General features: G+C 39.7%; 1 protein-coding gene across 2 annotated transcripts in view; it reads left to right on the top strand.

Annotated features, from left to right (window-relative positions):
• Positions 1-1401: 1401 nt before the first annotated feature.
• Positions 1402-16711, top strand: part of WASF3 (WASP family member 3) — a gene marked incomplete at its 3' end in the record, with an annotated part of 41000 nt that continues 25690 nt past the window's right edge. For both annotated transcript variants that reach the window (XM_080799258.1, XM_080799259.1), the window contains exon 1: positions 1402-1544. In XM_080799258.1, coding sequence (XP_080655384.1) covers positions 1412-1544 — 133 coding nt within the window. In that variant the 5' untranslated portion in view covers positions 1402-1411. The remainder of the gene's footprint in view (positions 1545-16711) is intronic.

Here is a 16711-nt window from a genome sequence, read left to right as displayed (position 1 = left end):
CTACCGTAGTTTAAGCAAGTAAGATATTATTTGTCTTACATCACGAGAATTCCAGATTGGCATATCAGGGCTGGTCTGACTGCTCACCAATGTCCTAGGCTTTTCAGTTTCTGTTCCTACAAGTTGGGCCGTATGATAATCTTGTCAAAATGACAGTAAATCCCAGTCATTGGATTTTCTACTGTTGTATGAGCCGTAGATTGGTTACATAAGCAGTAGGTTTGAAACTCTGTGTGCCTTCTTAAGCAAACAGTTGAGATTTTATGTTAGTTTATAATGTACTTCTTGAGGAGAGAAGTGAAAAGAATTGCCAGAACGTTGGGGAAGACTCTCCTGAAAGGTCACTGTCCATTCTTACTTAGATCTGAGGCATCAAAAGCTGATGGGAAATTGTGTGGGAGAGATTCTTGGCAGGTGTAACTGTAGGGTGACCTGGTTGGCATTTTCCATAGGGAGAGGCCCTGGCTCAATGTCCGTGTTTGTAGATCTTTTCTTTTCCAACATTCTGGGGGGAATGTCCCGGTCTCTTTGGATGGGGAGTGGAAAGGAGGCTGCCAGTGCTCTGGGAGCCAAGTGGAGAAGCGAGCTAGGGAATGAGGGTATGGGGAGCAGCTCTGTCTTACATTCAGTGTAGACTTTGACTTAATACTCTTGGCCTTAGTGCATTTCCTACCGTAATCTTTAGCTGTGTTTTATGTCTCAAGTGCAAATTCTGGAATTTACCAGAAAGTAAAACAGCTGGTTGGGGTGGAGTAGGAGCAGCCCAGGAAGGGAGAAGGAATTTGCAAATGGATTTTTGAAAGCCAGCCTTTTTCCTCTTTCCATATTCGTCCTTGTAGATCCTTGTAGTACATCTGGTTTATTAGCTTATCCCTGCTGGGGACCCATTCTCCCCCCACCCCCATTTCATGGATACATGGCAGCTCCGGCTCCTGAGACTTTGCTGGGGAGGGTGGGCGTGGTCCAAGCGGTCTCACTTCCTGTCTCCCTCCATGTCCACCTGGGTATGGCCTTTTCTGTGTCTTCATCTAGTTGGGCTTGTCCAGTTTGGGGCTGCTGTGTTCTTTCCTGCTGTTAGCCCTTCTGGGCTTATGCCTTTTCTGCCTCTTTTCATTTTACTAGAGAGGAAAGGAAGGTAAAAATGCATGTATTCAGTTCATACTTTACTGGAAATCTTGCTTATGTTATCTTTCTATAAAAGTAGGATTGTATTCTCTATATATCTTTGAAATTGATAAAATTTATGTAAGTAATTAGTCATCTGTTGTGTATTTAGCTGATTCACATAGAAAGGTTAATGAAAATTCCTGGGAAGGAATCAGTTTTCAAGGGAATTGAAACTCTAAACTTGTTAAAATGTGAATATGAGCTTTTAAAAAAAAATGTCTTTTTAATTTTCAGATTGTGAGCCATGCCTTTAGTGAAGAGGAACATCGAACCCCGGCACTTGTGCCGGGGGGCCCTGCCTGAAGGGATTACCAGTGAACTTGAATGTGTAACCAATAGTACTCTTGCTGCTATCATACGCCAGCTAAGCAGTCTAAGTAAGTCATCTCATTTCTAAAGCACCTGTTTTCTGATTACCAATGACATGTTGTTAATTTTACCATTAGCAAATTGATTTCAATTCAGTGGTTAATTTTGTCTGAAGAAGAGACCACAACTTTGAAGGAAAGAGCCTGCTCCTGCTCACCCAATTTTCCCATTGTGAAATAAATCACTGGTCTCATGATACCAACTTTATGTGCTGAAGATGTAAAGTTAAAATTGACCAGTTTACAAATTATTAGATAAGACCAAATGTGTGGATTCAAAGTAGTGTCAATTTTTAAAAGCTTATTAAATGAAGATAAAATGATTGATACTTTTTAAAAAAAATGTGAATTTTTGGTTAAGCTTGGACAGGACTAATTGTTTTTTTTTAATGTGATAAATTAAAAAATTGTTAACTTTTGTAACATGCCTGGCATAGAGTGGATGGTCAAATATTTGTTGATTAAATAATATTCCAAGTGAATCGAAGAGTAAAGCCAAAAAATAGTGAGATTTGCTGATTTTAACCTAAATGCAGGTACTAACTTCTTAATTGAGGTCAACAGATAAGCTGATTATTATATATACACAGTACTATGTATATATTACATATGTAGATTATATAAATCCAAGCAAATATAAGGAAAAAAGGACTTTCTATTGTTTTTTTAAAGATTTTATTTATTTGAGAAAGAGAGAACGCGGGAGTGGGATGAGGGGCAGAGGGAGAAAGAGAAGCATTGACTCTCCACTGAGTGGGGACCCTGATGTGAGGTTCAGTCCCAGGACCCTGAGATCATGACCATAAGCAAAGGGACTCATGACCTGAGTCCCAGGACCCTGAGATCATGACTGAGCCACACAGGCACCCCAGGACTTTCTGTTATTTTAATTTTGAACATTAATGTGAAATACCCAAGAAATAGTTCATTTATGTTTTTATTTTTTATTTGTAGAAGAGGTGGGGAGGGGCAGAGAGAGAGAGGGAGAGAGAGAATCATAGGCAGGCTCCACGCTCTGCATATAGCCCAGTAGGGGCTCAGTCTCAGAACCCTGAGACCATGACCTTGAGCTGAAATCAAGAGTCGGATGCTTAAGTAACTGAGCCATCCATGCACCCAGAAATAGTTCATTTCTGAAGACTCAGATATGCGTGAAAATGCATTTTCCTTCAAAGCTTTTTGAAGTTGGAATGTTTTCCCCCTAACTTTTACATTTATATCCTGATCTTGTTTTCTCACTTTGTCCCACTCCTTTTTGGTTTAGATGCATTTTGGATGACAGGTTTTCACAGTTAAGTTTTTCAAAAACTCTGTTAATAACTAGAAAACCTCCATGATTTCACATACCGGTCGCCTCAACAACAAGAAAATGTTTGTTGAAAATGTTCAGGTGCTTTTATTTTAATTTTGAAGACGGAATACTGTGGATAAGTATTTTTCTTTAAAGGAATTGTACTGTGTTATTCCATTTTTAACGTATAATCATTGGCTAAGGCAAAAGCAATTTGGAGATTGCTTAAAACGTGTTTTAAAATAGATTTCTTTTGGAATCTAAGCTAATTACAATTGATTTTGGCTAGTGGTTGTTGATAAAAATGTATAAATTGTGTAATTATAGGAAAATAGCTTATAAATTATTGAAGGGTAAAAATGTTGCTGTTTGAGTTCATATTTTTTTTAAAGAATGCTTTGGTCTCTTGTTTTTATGGCTGAAATGTCTATTGATGTGGAGTATAAAAGATGAAAACTAACATAAATGATTAAAGTTTTAATAGTCAGGCTATATGTCATGCTGTAATAATACTCAGCCTGGTTATATGTTGGTTGTGTTTATGGTGCTTGTGAGTAAAACCCCATACCCAGTATTTTCTGTTCCATGTAGTCTGCTCATAGTAGGCAGAATAATAATGGCTCCTCCAAAGATGTCCATATCTTAATCCTTGGAACATGTGTGACATGATGGGGCAGTGAAGGTTACTAACTAATCTTAGAAGAATGGTGTTAGTCTGAATTATCCAGTGTAATCCCAGGGTTCCTTTAAATGTGGGAGGAGGAGGTAGAAGAGCCCATGTCAGAATGATGTGATGTGAGGCTCAATCCACCATTGCTGGCTTTGAAGATGGAAGAAGACTACAGGCAGACCACTTCTGGAAAGTGGAAAGGGACGAGGAAATGCATTTTCCCCGGAGCCTCCAGGAGGAACACAGCTCTGCCAAAACTTTGATTTAACCCAGGGGAATCCATTTCAGACTTCTTTTTTTTTTTTTAAGATTTTATTTATTTATTTGACAGAGTGGGAGAGAGAGCAAGAGTGTGAGTACAAGTAGGGTGAGCAGCAGAGGGAGAGAGAGAAGCATGCTCCCCACGGAGCAGGGAGCCCAGTGTGGGACTCGATCCCAGGACGTGACCAAAGGCAGACGCTTAACCCCCTGAGCCACCCCGGCGCCCTCCATTTCAGACTTCTAACCTCTAGAACTGTGAGATAATTCACGTGTGTTGTTTTAAGCCACTAAATTTGTGGTCATTTGACACAACAAGGAGAAGCAGCAATAGGAAACTAAAGTACCACCCAGCCTTGGTTTCCCTGCATCCACCTAACCCACTCTGCCTCATAAGTGGCCCAGGGATGGGCACTGGCCTCAAAGACAGTTGACCTTAGTGAGGCTGCCCCAGTGGGTCTCAACCCTGCCTCCATTAGATCACTGGGGGAGCTTTAAAAGAAGATGCTAGGAATCCCTCCAGAGAGGATGAATGAGCGTGCACTAGAGATGTGATCTGTAGAATGGGCTACTATGTATCTGGATTAAAAAGATGAGCTGGGCCAGTCCTGTGCTGGCAGGAAGCTTGAACTAAGAAACACAATTTGTAAGTTTGTTATGGGATCTGCTGCTGAAACGTCATCCTCCAGGACTGAAGAACTGATGGACCCCTGCAGGCCCAAGCGGGAGTTGTGGGCAGAGTGTAAGAGAAGGCAGTGGAAGCCAGCTCACAGAAGGTGAAGGAATGTGCAGGTAGAGACAGGAGCTGAGGGTGAGAAAGAGCACGAGGTGTGGAAGGGAAGAGAGAGACCTGGTCCCTGGACCAGTGCAGGAGGGCTTCCCCTCCCATTCAGGGAGCAGCTCGGGGATCCGCAGAGCAAACCTCCTTTCTTCCTGTCCCTTGTGTGATCCGTGCCTGCAGCCCAAAGGAACTACAGAAAGAAGAGTAGAGTGATACGGATGCCAAGGATGTAATTGTAAGAAACCAATATACTTAGTTACTTATTAGAATAACTTACTAGAATAACACTTATTACTTATTCTAATATTACTTATTAGAATAGCACACTTTTGGTAACCAGTGATTCGTTCATGAGTGATTATTCACTTGGTGCCCTTCTAGGTACAGCATACAACAAATCAGTTCGGTGCCTACTTAAGAGTTTTAAAAAGCATATATAATTGACATCGATATGGTCATAGAACAGGAAATATACTATGACATGCTACGGCACTCACATTGTAATAAATGTTCCATTTTGGGTGAATCTTTAGGTTTTGTGGGGGCTTTCCACTGAGTCGAAATATATTACAGGAGGTTTTTAAATTAACATATAACATATTATTTGCCCCAGGGGTACAGGTCTGTGATTATCAGTCTTACACAATTCACAGTGCTCACCATAGCACATACCCTCCCCAGTGTCCATAACCCAGCCACCCTATCCTTCCCTCTCCCCCTCCCCAGCAACCCTCAGTTTGTTTCCTGAGATTAAGAGTCTGTTATGGTTTGTCTACCTCTCTGGTTTCCTCTTGTTTCAATTTTCCCTCCCTTTCCTGGTGATCCTCTTCTCTTATTTCTCGAATTCCTCATATCAGTGAAATTGTATAATTGTCTTTCTCTGATTGACTTAATTTCACTTAGCATAACACCCTCTGGTTCCATGCATGTCATTGCAAATGGGAAGATTTCATTTTTGATGGCTGTATAATATTCCATTGCATATACTTATACCACATCTTCCTTATCCATTCATCTGTTGATGGACATCTATGCTTTTTCCATAGTTTGGCTCTTATGGACATTCCTGCTATAAACATTGGGATGCAGGTGCCCCTTCAGATCACTACATTTGTATCTTTAGGGTAAATACCCAGTAGTGTGATTGCTGGGTCATAGGGTAGCTCTGTCTTCAACTTTTTGAGGAACCTCCATACTGTTTTCCAGAGTGGCTGCACCAGCTTGCATTACAGGAGATATTTTTTGATCTGATATTTTTATGATCTGTAATTGTTGGGAAGAATTAGAATTTAAAAAATGTTTTTATTTTTTTTAAATTTTGTAGTCATTCATCAGGTATTTTTAAAGTGACGTTTTAGCAATGCATGTATCTGTCATATTAAACACCTTCTAAAAAAGAGTCTTCTTTTACTGAGTATTAATTCCCAAGGTAAAGTCGAAACAGTATTTTTTTTACTCCTTTGAGTATCTAACCATTATGCAGTAGGTCCAGATAAGAGCGGACCATCTCAATCTTATCTGTTTCCCTGCGGACACTCCCACATGCCATTCGCACCACCCTCCATACCTCCACTCCCCAGATTTGGAGTGGGTGATGCACACCATCTGAGCTTTGCATGAGCAGTACAGAGAGAAGCTGGACTTCATCTAAAAGACCATTGGGCAGATAGCCTGGGAACTTGAAGGATTTGCCTTGACCATAGACATATCATATCTGCCTGAGCAGCAGAGACTTGCCCTGGGAGACCTTCTGTGATGGTCCAGGGGAACTGGTTCTCTGGTAAGTCCGAGGGAGGAAGAACAGACCAGGAAGCCACAGGAATTTCTTTGCTTTTCCAGAAAGGAAGACTTAGCCATCAAGGCCCTGATTCACCAGCTCATTCGATCCTTGCCACATCTCTAGGGGCAGTTCAGTGTCGTGTGGGTACAAATGACTTTGTAATGAAGAAGAGAATCTGGTCCCAGATACCAAATAGACCTCTGTAACCCCTAGAACTCTACGTAACTTTTGGGGAATTTGGAGGTACCATGTTCCCATTACGTCCAGATGAGATGTTCAACTTTAAAGGGTGAGATTCTTACCAGGCTTTTCAGGGAATTGAAATCTTTTCAGTGAGAAAATATTGATTATTGTAATGAGTTTAGGAACGGTCATAGACATGAAAGAGGAAATTTATAACTTGAGCAGCCTCATAGCTAAAGGACCAAAGCTTTCTCCAATAAAATAAAAAATTAGTCTAGTAATTTTCAGATTTTTTTTCTTTGCATGTTCCTAATTTCTTTTTTTTTTTTTTTTTAAGATTTTGTTTACTTATTTGAGAGAAAGAGGGACACAGAGAGAGAGAGAGCACAGAGGGAGAGAGGGAGACACAGACTCCTTGCTGAATAGGGAGCTTGATTCAGAGCTCGATCCCAGGACCCTGGGATCATGACCTGAGCCGAAGGCAGACACTTAACCCACTGAGCCACCCAGGTGCCACATGATCCTAACTTCTAATAGGCTTGATCTGAGGGGAGTGGGAGGGGGACAGGGAAGCCATTTTTTAAAAAACAGTTGTGGTTAGTAATGTGTTATTTGGTTTTCTAGCTATGAATAATCGATTTTTTTCTTCAAATGACAGTTTAGCAATTACTCTTACATCAAGAGTGCTTTTTCATCATTTTCCTGGATTAATAATCTGAGTACTCTTGTTCCTATCAGCTAGTTGCTCAATTAAAATTACAGTATCTTGCAGTCAAATTCCTACTGATATTATAATGTAATTTTTATATAATCTGTTGAAGAAAAGAACATGGAAGGCCCCTGGGTGGTTCAGTGGGTTAAGCAATGACTCTTGCTTTCCACTCAGGTCTTGATGCTCAGCAGGGAGTCTGCTTGTGGATTCTCTCCCCCTTCCACCTCTCTGCCCCTGTCCCTCTCCCCACTCATACTTGCTCTCTCTCTCTAAAATAAAAAAGAAACCTTGAACAACAACAACATGGGAACATAGGGCATTTGTGCCAAGGATGACATAAGTCCTCTTTAATACCTCTAGGGTGTTTTTTACTACTTTTCTCTTTGTTCTTGTGATAATAGATTATAGTGGTCTTCCTCTCCTCCCCCCCATGAAGGCTCCCAAGATTCACAAAGAAAGGGGTCTCCCCTCCCACCCCCAAGGTTTTGGCTCATATTAGATGGTATCGAGATAGTATAAAGAACTTTAAAAGCACAGGAAAACACAAAGGAGAAAAATTACAAAATTTTCATTAATGAGAGAAGATAATCTGTAATGCTTTATATATACCGTTATAAAAATGGTATCTTATGATACATATGTTTTTGTAGCATGTACTCAATATAGTAAGCATCTTTGTTGGTTCATCTAAGATACAATTTTTAATAGCTAGAGATCATTATAAAGATATACCATAATTATTTAACCATTTCCCTACTGTTAGACGTATAAATTGTTTCCTTGTTTGGGGGTTGGGGAACACTATGATAAATATTCTTGTATAAACCACTACATACACCTCTGGTTCTTTTGGTATTTTAAAAAAATTCTGAGACTCCCATTAATTTTAAATATGTCTTTCCTTTAAAAAAAATTATTACAGGCATCCCTGGGTGGCTCATTTAGTTAAGTGTCAGACTCTTGATTTCAGCCCAGGTCATGAGATCAAGCCCTGTGTCAGGCTCTGAGCTAGGCAGGGAACCTGCGAGATTCTCTCTTTCTCCCCTCTCCCTGCTCAGGTGTGTGTGAATGCTCGCTCTCTCTCTCAAATAAATAAATATCATCTTTTTAAAAAATAAACAATTGTTACAAAATCTATTTTTCTGTTACTATCTGTTTTAGGTAATTGCATGAATAAGAAAGGAGCTGTGTTTTCTTCTCAAAGATTTAAAAAAGGGATTAATATTTTTGCTAATACTCCTTATGGTACATACTGTCTCCTATGAAACTAAATGACAGGTCAACATAAAAATACTGCCTTAAGGGCTTGCTCACATTTGCTGTTATCTAATCAAGTCTAAAATTTTCAGTTGTATTAATTGATTATACCAAGTGCTGTTCTACTCAGAATAGAGATCTAACTATTTTGAAGGCATGCCCTAAATAGATTTCTAAGATGTTTTTAGCCAAATGGGATTTGTGGGAGGAAGGGGAAATATTCAAACTCAGTGTATGCACAGGAAATAGATCACAAGTACATTTCCATGCAGTTTAGGCTGGGTTAAAAGGGGATATTAAGAGAAAGTGTATTGCTGTATCTGGACAGAAGTAGACTGGAAGAAACAGTAAGAATTTTAAAATTTTAATGCTTCAAACTGAGATAAATGCTTGCATTTCTTGTGGACTAAAATAGAAAGCCAGTGAAGCGAGGCGAGTATGTATACATAGGAAACTATAAGATAAAAGTCCTGTCAGCAAGTTGGAGGCAAATATAAGAGCCCCCTCCCCAAAAAGGCAGAAGTGTTGGGAATTCAAGCACTTTCCTGACCCATCCTTTGACCTGGAATATCAGAAATACTTCCTTGAAGGCATTATAAAAGTAAATATGAGTGAGGTTCTTTTTCATTTCTCCTTTTCCTGGGTGGATCTCTACATAGCAGAATTTAAATGTAGAATAATTCATAACAGCACAAGTTGGAGAGTCAGCCAAATCTGAATGTTTAGTTCTTCTTTGGTTTATCCTCTCTATTCTTCCTATTTCATGAGTGTATAGTTTATGCAATTTATAGATGTTTTTCTAATCGTTTTGATTGATACTGTTATTAAAGCAGACCATCTAAAAACTTCAAGGAAAGATTTTAGAGGTTCAGAGGTTCTTAATATTCTAAAACTTTACTGTGCTCACTCCCACATTAGGAGCACAATTGATACTATCAGCAATCTAAAGTAGTTGTCTTCTGTAAAGCAAATGCCCTAGGACTAAACAGTCTCTACTTCAGTCTCTACTGTTCTTCTAGCTACATTGTTCAGTGAAAAAATAAAACTGTAAGACATGTAGAAAAGGAGAAAAATGTGACTCATAATTTTTATTTTTTTTTTTTTAAGATTTATTTATTTTGAGAAAGAGAAAGAGCACACGAGCGTGCAGGGGGCAGGGGCAGAAGGAGAGAATCTCAAGGAGACTCCACACTGACTGTGGAGCCTGATGCAGGGCTCAGTCTCCAGATCCTGAGATCATGACCTGAGCCGAAATCAAGAAGTTGGACGCTCAACCCAGGCACCCCAAAGCGTGACTCAGAATAAAGAGAAAAAGCAGTTAGTAGAAGCAGGACCCACAGATGACCCCAATTTTGGAGTAGCAGATAAGTACTTTAAAATAGCAATGAAAAATATATTGAAGGGTCTTCCAGTTTCCAGTCTGACATTTAAGGAGCTTAGAAATCATTCCTGGTCCTACAGCAAGAAAAAAGCTGATCAAATTTGAAAACCTAACAGCTTTTCTTAGATCCTTCAGAGAACTGAGGTCATACTTCAGACCACTGCCCCCAAATTTAGAGAGACTAATGGATTACTGGGGGCTCAGTGAGAACAAGTTTGAGAGTGAAAAGCTTTAGGGGGTCCACTCTTAGTGGGCGCTCCCACACTTCTGTGAGTTTTACTGTCTAGAGTCCTACCAGGTTCTCACAGTGCTTCCCTCAGAGAGAGGGGAAGAGAAGCCATTTTGAAATACAACCAGAACATTCTGTGTTTTCCTTAGTGCCTGCCCTCAAAGGAAACTGTTTCACTAGAGCCTAAGGTGGTTGGGTTTTACCAGAGCCTGACCAACCCCCGGGGACAGGGAAATACCTACTCCAGCCCCTTCTGTCTTCCTTTCTCATCTAAGGGGGAGGCGTGTGAGACCCAGGGACCTAGGCTCACTGAGAGTAGATCATAGCACCACCATAGATGGATGAAGGGCCAAGGAAGATCTAGAATATATGGAATATACAACGGAATATGGTTCAGCATTGAGAAAGAAGGAAACCCTGCCATTTGCAACATGGATGTGTTCAGGGACTTTACGGGAAGTGGAATAAGCCATACAGAGAGTACTGTATGATCTCATTTATGTGTGGAATCTTTTAAAAAAGTAATTTGAACACAGAGAACTAAGACATAGAATGGTTATTACCAGGTGAGGGCTATGAGGGAGGGAAGATGCTGTTCAGAAGATACAAGCCTTTAGTTATAGATGAATAAGTTCTGGGAATCAAATGCATAGCGTGGTGACCATAATTAAAAATACTGTATTGTACATTTGAAATTTGCTAAAAGTAGATCTTGAGTTCACACACACGCACACACACACACACACACACACAGAATATGTGAGGTGATGGTATATAAGTTAACCCAATTACAGTAATCATTTCACAACCTACATACATATATATCACAACCTATATATATGTCAAATCATCATGTTGTACACTTTAAATATACACAGTTTTGTCAGTTACACCTCAGTACAGCTGGGAAAAAAGGTCATAGGACTGCAGAACACTTTCCTTCCTGCCATACCTTCCCAACACGTCACTAAAGGCCTACACACCCCAGTTCCTTTTATCGAGTACAGCATGTCTGGCTTTCAACAGAAAAATTAAAAAGTGAAAAACACGGTGTGAAGAGACAGAGTAAAGCATCAGAACCAAAGTCAGATGTAGTAGGGATGTTGGAATTATCAGACCAGGAATTTAAAATAGCTACGGTGGGGGCGCCTGGGTGGCTCAGTGGGTTAAGACTCTGCCTTCGGCTCAGGTCATGGTCTCAACGTCCTGGGATCAAGCCCCACATCAGGCTCTCTGCTCAGCAGGGAGCCTGCTTCCCCTTCTCCTTCTGCCTGCCTCTCTGCCTACTTGTGATCTCTTTCTCTCTTTCAGATAACTAAACAAAATCCTTAAAAAAATTTTGAAAAAAAAATAGCTATGGTGAATATGTCAGGGACACTAATGGAAAAAGTAGACAACATTCAGAAATAGATGGGTCATGTCAGCAGAGATATTGAAATTCTAAGAAAGCATTAAAAAAACACATTGAAGGACAGAGTAAAAAAGGTGAATGACATACATGAAGAAATAGGGAATTTCAAAGAGAAATGGAAACTAAAGAGAAAAAAAAAGAAAAGAAAAGAAACTGAAAATCCCAGTAACAGAAAGAAAGGAATTCACTTGGTGGGCCCAACTGCAGACTCTTGAAGGAGAAGTAGCTTGGAGACGAGCCAATAGAAATTATTCAAACTAATTGGCAAGAGAAAATGAGAAAGAAAAGAACAGAGAGCCCAAAATGTGGGACAATATCAGAGGGTCTAATACATAGGGAATTGGAGTCCCAGGAGAAGAGGGTAGAGCAAGAATAAGCCAGAAGAAATAATGAATGAGAATTTTTGAGTATTGGTGGTAGTTATCAACCAAAGGGTTCAAGAAGGTCATCAAATTTCAAGAAGTGTAAATTAAACAAAATCCCATTTAGTCACCTCATAGTAATATTACTAAAAGAAGAAGGTAAAGAGAAATGATAAGCAAGAGGGGGAAATTACATACAGTGTGGGCACAATGTTCAGAATGACTGCTGATTCTCATCAGAAATAAGACCCAAAATGAAATATGAATGAAATGAAGTGGAATGAAAATGAAAGAGACATATTTTTATTTTATTCAGACAAAATCCCAGAGAATTAAGTCTCCAGTAGATCTGCATTACTAAAAAATGCTAGAAAAATTCTCGAGACTGAAGGAAAAAGATACCAGATAGTAGCCTGGATCTGCAAGAAGGAATGAAGAGCAAGATAAAAACTAAAAATGGGAGTAACTATAAAGGCTCATAAAAATTATGTATTTATATCTATTTTTTAGAAGCCTGCTGTCTATTCAAAATGTCTCAGAGTTCATACCCTATGTGAAGTTAAAACATATGGCAGTGAGAGCTCTAAGGGTGGGGGTGGGGGGTAAATGGAATGATACTGTGTTTTACTTTGTTTTATGAAATAGTATATTATTTGAAAGAATGTCGTGATGAATTCAGAATGCACATTGTAATTTCCAGTAACCTCTAAGGTAACACATAGAGGAGGTAAAATGGAATCCTAAGATAATCATTTGATTTTCCAGAAGAAGGCAGGAAAGGAAGAAGAAAGGAACAAAGAACAGAAAGGACAAATGGAAAAGCAATGCCCAGGTGATAGAATTAAACCCAGCCCTATCAAGAATCACGTTAAATGGAAACATTTTGAACACCCACTTAAAATTTAAGGCAGAGCTTATCAGGTTAGGTAAAAAAGCAAGACTAAAATACACGCATTTTTAAGGATATAGATACAGATTTAAAGGAAAGAATGTAAAATAGATATCATGTAAGCATAAAGCATAAGCAAGCTGATATGGCTATGTTAATGTCCAGTATACTATAATAAGGAAGGAGGTTCCATAGTGGGAAGAGTCTATTTGTCGAGAATTCACCATTTAAAATTTTAACTTAAAAGAATACGAAATAGAAATAGAACCAAAAAGGAGAAATAGACATTGCAGAATCACAGTTGCAGATTTTAACAAAAACCTCCAGTGACTGATAAAAATAAACGGACAAAAATCTGTAAGAATATAGATGATTTGAACAACACTACTAACCAGTCTGATTTAATTGACCTTAATAGAACACTGAACTCCTAAATTATAAATATACATTCTTTTAGTGTTCCCATGGAATGTTCACCAAGATGAATGTAAGCCCAGCTATAAAATAATGTGTTTGAAAGATTGATATAAAGAGGATGATGGTAATGAGAAGTAATTATAATAATCTTTTTAGATAATTCTGACATATTGGAAAATGAAGCAATATCTTTTAAAATAATCCTTGGGTCAAAGAAGAAATAAAAAAGGAAATTAGAAACTATTTCTAATGTGTGGTAATGAACCATGTATTTGTGGGATTTACTTAAAGAAGTGCTTAGAGGGAAATTTGTACCTTTAAATGCTTATGTGAGAAAAGAAGAGAGATTTAAAATCATGAGCACATTCCTCAGGTGAGCTCTCAGGGTTGCTCGGCAATCCTGCTGTAATTCCTTTGTTAATTAGTTTTCCCGCCCTTGGAGTGCCTATTTCATATCTTTCTTTCCACCTCAAATTTCCCCCCTGAGCTGATGACTTCCTTCTTATTTCGCTGGGAAAAGAAAAGCAGTCAGAGGAGAAGCAGACATCTCCTTTTGCCAGATCAGTCCACTGATAAGTTCTGTACCGATGTGCCCTGCTCACCCTCCTTTAAAGTGGTGAGGGATGATGTTTCTGTCAAAAACACAGGACCCCACATCCTCATGCTCACTCCAGAACTGTGTTCACACTCCCCGTTTTCTGCAGCATCTCCCCCCGCCCCCACATATTAGTATATGGAGAAAATCTCCGGACTTAAAGTTCAGACTATCCTCTACCAGTTTCCCCATTTCTTGCTCCCCTTCACAGCAGAATACTGTGAACGAACGTTCATGCCCTCACTGCCCCGTACCCTCTTCATTTTCTCTTATCCCTATTGAAGTTGTGTCCCATCCACTCTTAAAATTTGTGCTTGTCAGTCACTGGTGACTGACTTCCCCATGGCCAAGTCCCGTGCTGAGTCACAGGTCTGGGGTACATTTCTTTACTTGGCTTCTGGGCCGGCACCTTCTGGTGCTTCTCCTCTCTCACAAGCTATTCCTTCTTAGTCCCCTTTGATGATCTTCCCAACCTCTGCAGGTGGGAGTGCTCCAAGGCTTGGTCATTGACACTCTTCTCTGCCTTCTTCCGTTCACTAGGTGATCTCGTCTGGTCCCATGGCTCGAAACGCCATCTTTGTGCTGATGTACGTCTTCTGTTTCTCCTCTCCCCAAGATTTCAAACTTGTGGATACTACCGCCTACAAGAGAGCTGCACTTGGATTTCTAATAGGCACCTCACACTCTACACCTGAATTCTTTCCTCCCCCTCTTCCCTATTACCCCACGAGAGCTCTCCTCTTCCAGCTCTTGTTTGTGTCCTCTCTCTCTCATACTGGATATCTTCCAACTGGGTATCAAATCTGTACAGCTGTTGGCCCTTCTGTGGCTCCTGTTCTAGTCTGAGCCACTACCGCATCTCTGTTCAGCAGCAGCCTCCTGTCTGGTCTCCCTGCTCTACTCATCACCCCACTCCACAGGGAAGGAACTTGTCCGCTTTCTTCTAACCACTTTTCCCTCCATTCACTGGGTTCCAGCCATACTGACCTCCTGGAGGCTGCCTTCCCACACCAACCGGGTTTCTGCCTTCTGCCTGGAAGGTTCCTCCCTGAGATATCTACATGGTTCCCTGGCCTTTTGTGACCACCTATGTACCACCCACTTCCTGCCCCTCTCTGTTCCCTCACTGTCTTCTTTTCTTCATAGCTCTTGGCATCACGTGACATTATCTGCTTGTCTGTTGTCTGTGAAGAACATAAGCTTTGTGGCTGTGTTCACTGCTGTGTTTCTTCAAGCAGCTAGGATGCTGCCCAGTGCACAGTGCGTGCTTATTAAATATTTGCTGAGCAAACTGAATATGCTTAATAATCATCCTCTGTTTTCTTAGTTCTTACGAAATGCTAGAAAGAATATTGTTAAAGAAGTATACAAAAAAGTTCACTGTGGTTAACTCTGGGTGACATTTCTTACTTTTTATTTTTCTGAGTTTTCCAGATTTTCTGCCACGAGCATATATTGCTTTTATACTCACAAGCAGATTTCAGTAAGAATGGGGGCATATATTATATATATATATTTTATCTTACACAGACTCATAAACATAATGAAGACAAAAGAAAGAAATCAGAATGTTAGTGGTGGTTGTCTTAGACTGGACTTTAGTCCATTTTCCCTATTGTTTAGCTTCCTGTGTTTTCTGTGTTTCTTCTAATAAGCATGGATTGCTTTCATGGTAGAAAAAAATAAAACTTTAAAAAGGGGGAAAAAAATCTAGGGCCTAGTAATTATAACTTGCTATTTTATGGAATTCAATGGTAATTGGACTTTACTACAAACACTATAATAAAGTTTTTTTTTTAACTTTCTTATTTTAAAATGATTTCAGACTTATAAAAAGGTCAAAACCAGGAGAGAATTCTCAGACTTTCACCTGCATATTATTTTACCACATTTTCTTTTTCTCAGAGACTCTTCCTCCTGCCCTCCTTTCTCCTATACACACATACACATATATATTTAATATATGTTTACTATTTTGTATTTTTAATATTATGCATTTTATGTTTAGTAAATACATATATACTTAACTCTCTTCTTTAATCTGGAACAGTTCCTCAATCATTCTTTGACTTTATAACTTGACATTTTAAAAGGGACCTGTTTATTTTCTGGAATGTCTTGGTCTGGGTCTTCTGGTGTTTCCTCATGATTAGACTTAGGATATTGGCAGGACTATGACAGAGTGATGACACCTTTTCCTCGGTGCATTTCTTCTCAAACCACATAGTCTCTGCCTGTCCCAGTACTGCCCATGGTGACTTCAGTCACGTATTGTTTTCAGTCACGGTAACATCTGGTTCTTTTTTTTTTTTTTTTAAAGATTTTTATTTATTTATTTGACAGAGAGAGATCACAAGTAGGCAGAGATGCAGGCAGAGAGAGAGGGAAGCAGGCTCCCTGCTGAGCAGAGAGCCTGATGCAGGGCTTGATCCCAGAAACCTGATATCATGACCTGAGCTGAAGACAAAAGCTTAACCCGCTGAGCCACTCAGGTCCCCCTCTGTGGGTTCTAATCCATTATCTTTATAATTTAATTTGATGCTTACATTTTCCCTGATTAGGCCAGTGGGAGCCCTTCTGGGCTGGCTCCTGTGTCCTTTGTGACATGTATCTGCCACTCTGAGCGCTTTTGGACTTTTGTAGAAAAGCACAGCCAAGTATGCCAAGCTCATGGTGTACTTTTCCACCCTCAGCTGTGGAATCAGTCCTTTTTCCAGGGAACCTTGTTCCTTTTAGAGGAGAATGGAAAACCAAAATCTCAACAAATCAATATGTAGGTGCTAGATGTGTCTGTTAAAATTTCTGAAGGACCTTGTTATGACTGGTTTCTTGTTCTACAGAAAGGACTCCTGTCAGACACAGTGGTTGTTTCCAGTAAATCTTCACTTTTAAATAAAATTGAAAATCCAGGCATAATTTTGAATGCTTTGGCAGTTTAGAGGCATGCCTCTCAACCTGAC

Source organism: Martes martes (assembly GCF_963455335.1).
Source record: "Martes martes genome assembly, chromosome: 3".
NCBI lineage: Eukaryota > Metazoa > Chordata > Mammalia > Carnivora > Mustelidae > Martes > Martes martes.
This window is presented reverse-complemented; position numbering and strand designations above follow the sequence as displayed.